Source organism: Cynara cardunculus, assembly GCF_001531365.2.
Source record: "Cynara cardunculus var. scolymus isolate 2C chromosome LG 5, CcrdV1, whole genome shotgun sequence".
NCBI classification, from domain to species: Eukaryota; Viridiplantae; Streptophyta; class Magnoliopsida; order Asterales; family Asteraceae; genus Cynara; species Cynara cardunculus.
Window position 1 is genome coordinate 27,559,518 of NC_037532.1, and position 3,319 is coordinate 27,562,836.

A 3,319-nucleotide genomic window follows, 5' to 3' on the forward strand; every position below is an offset into this window, starting at 1 on the left:
ATAAATACATACATATTTATCCATTTAGGACTTAATGAAAAACCAACTAACCAACCCCTTAGTCCCTCATACTTAAAGGTGTAGAAGTTACATTCAGGGACAAAAATAGCAATGAACTGCAAACAATAGGGATGAAAACTATAATTTCAAAAGTAGAGGGACGAAGGACAAATCACACGGGGACGAAAAACATAATTTACTCTTTTATTTATTTATGGAGTTTTAATACCAAAAAGGAAACCCTAGTTTTTGATAACATGTGAATCATCCAACCAAAGGATGGATTTGAGAATTTAAGGGTAAACTGTTCAAGTTATTAGCTGAAAAAAAGGTACATATCATATATATATATATATATATATATATATATATTAGAGATGATCCTAAGACATTGCAATTTACCTCGATCATGATGGTCGAGAGCGGCATAGCGCACCGGAGGGTCACACAAACCCTTTTTTGCAACATCAAAAAGGGTATTTAGATTGTAACGGCCTTATTTACACAAACTTGGATGAAATCTACTCGATTATACTGCAAAAAAGACATGACGCCGAGTTCTGAAGCGTCCCCATCATACTTGTCCCACAATCTACTGAAACATGAACACAACTTATTCCAGACTTCTAATATGCATTAATTAATTCGACTTCTTTTTCTTCTCCAAGTAATAATAATTCCTCTGAAACTTCAAAATCCCCCAAATGACCTGCCGCAACCCCATCTCCGGCCACAACGCTTTCGGCGAATACAACACACAGTTGGTCGTNTGAAAAGCGATAAAGTAAAATGAATCATTTTACTTATAATAAATGCACATTTAAAGTTTGAAGTCTAAATCTGAAAAGCGATAAAGTAAAATGAAATTTTGACATTTAAAGTTGTATATCGGGTTTTTTTGCTTCTAAATTTAAGTTATAGACCTCTACATATGTCTTTCAAAAATAGAAATCTAACGAAAACAAAGTACGTTTTCTAACAAAGTTTATCTCTACGAAAAAAATAAACAATAAAGCATTATAGTCTATAGACGAAAACGTTGATTACATATATACTAATCAGGACAAAATTACCAAAACTTGAATACCCGAAATTCTTTATCAAATCGGGAAAGAAGTAAAAGAGTAGTCCCACGTAATTGAGTTATGTGATTTAACCCTGAGRAAGAAAATCAGTTTAATATCAATTATTACGAAAGAAAAAAAATGCATTCACTAAACAGAATATAATGAAAGAGCAAAGAGAATACCCTTTTTGGATGAGAAAATGGGAGTAATGAATAGATATTATTGTTCAAAGGTATATATATAAATAATATTGGTTTACCAATTTTAGTTTATATTTGATGTTTCACATGTTTTTCACTTTTCAATCATTAAAACATGAAATGCATTTTGGGTTTTCTTTTATTTATTTATTAATTTTAATGATGTTTATTTTTATGGGTTGGATGTAGAAAATATATCGGAGTTTGTAAAAGGTTACAAAAGTTAAAACGTTTCGACTATGTGTCATTGATTTATGGCAAATCCTCCACAGATATCGTCTTGGGAAATCTAGGCATTGTATCCAAAATAGTGAGTGAAAAGCAACGATAAAACCTTAGATTAAATAAGAGTTCATTTATTTTTTTAAATTATATTTCGATTCAAATTTGTATGAATGTACAAAATTAGTTTATGTAAGAATGATCTCAAATCTATGTAGTGATTTTGGCATAAACCATCATGTTTTGAACTTAGAAACTCGTAATTATTCATATATCAATACTGAGAATAATTCTCCATTAAATAGAATTGATTGTTGAAAATAAGTAGCGGATGGTTACGAAATAAAAACCCAGTTACAAAATTAATGAAAAACCATGTATCAGTGGGATACCATCAGCTGATAACACATTAGTGGCTATTCTCATTAACGGCTAACCATCAAATACATCATTTATTAGTGTTTGCAAACAATCATAGATACCCATTGTTAACCATCTGATACTAAAATCCTTAGTATCCACCCTCTTAATTGTCATTATTTTTTTTGCTTCGCRGCCTTGCCTCTAGAACCCAACAAGGGGGAACGACCCTTTGACCCACCCAGCATCTAGTGTCATTCAACGATCATGGGTTCTAGTTAGCTTATATGAGTGCACACTTTACAACTCTTAACCCGWGTTATAGTTTAACTAACAACCAAGGGTAATCAAGCTTAGCTGAGTCGAGTAATATGTTATTCGAGCTCGTCTTAAAAAAATACCAGGCCCGAGCTCGAGCTCGAATAATTTTTGATTTATCGAACTCGAGCTCGATGCTCATTTATGGGCTTGAACTCATGATCAATTGACTTATTCATTGTCTCGAAGTTGATAATTTTTTTATATTTTTACTGTATGACTTATGAACATATTATCATGTTTGGCTTGAAAATTTGTATGCTCGAATGGATAATATAAGAGATAAAATGACCAATTTATCACTAATAAATTATTTATATATTTTGATTAATTAATCCGACTTCTTTTTCTTCTCCAAGTAATAGTAATTCCTCTGAAACTTCAAAATCCCCCAAATGACCTGCCGCAACCCCATCTCCGGCCACAACGCTTTCGGCGAATACAACACACAGTTGGTCGTTTGCCATAGCAGAAAGTYGCTTAGCCTCGTCTCACCTGAACTCCGCACCATAATATCCGGATYYGGAGCCACCCTCATATACATATGYTTCTCCAAATCCCCCACCTTTATCGCCTGGTCTCCGATCCCGCTCACGTTTCCATTCCCGTTTACACTCAATTCCRGAACCCCAMCKCTCTTCTCTTGACATGCATACGTAACCGCACGTTGGATCTCGTACGACGACGCATATGCCACACAGATCAAAAGGTAGGTTCTGGTGTTGCCTGCGGTGACTTCCATTGCCTGCTTAGCCGCGATCCTAACTGGTTCATGTAAACGGTCAAKATCGCCTATAAACAACACTCGAACACCATATTTGTKCACAATATCAACTTCTTTMAAGAAGGCTTCGATCTTTTCACRCATTAAGTCCATTATGTATTGGACTTCATCTGGGCGTCGGTTGAAATTGTCGATGCTGAATGCGTAGACTGTTACATACTTGACTCCCATCTCGTAACAGTATTTTAGGACCGAAATGAGTGCTAGAAACCCGGCTTTGTGGCCCGCACCCTCGTCCAGYTGCCATTTCTTGGCAAACCTTCGGTTCCCGTCCATGATGAATGCGATATGTTGTGGGATCGGACCACACGATATGCAACGAAAAAGAAGTGATCTTGTTTTGTTAATTAAGCCTCCTAAGAATCTGT

The 3,319-nt window shown here is 35.1% G+C and overlaps 1 protein-coding gene across 1 annotated transcript in view; it reads right to left on the reverse strand.

Moving 5' to 3' along the window:
* Positions 1-2,498: 2,498 nt before the first annotated feature.
* The window catches only part of LOC112512943 (dehydrodolichyl diphosphate synthase 6-like), a 4,026-nt gene continuing 3,205 nt past the window's right edge, over positions 2,499-3,319 (reverse strand). The window contains exon 2 of the mRNA XM_025119069.1: positions 2,499-3,315. Coding sequence (XP_024974837.1) covers positions 2,499-3,315 — 817 coding nt within the window. The remainder of the gene's footprint in view (positions 3,316-3,319) is intronic.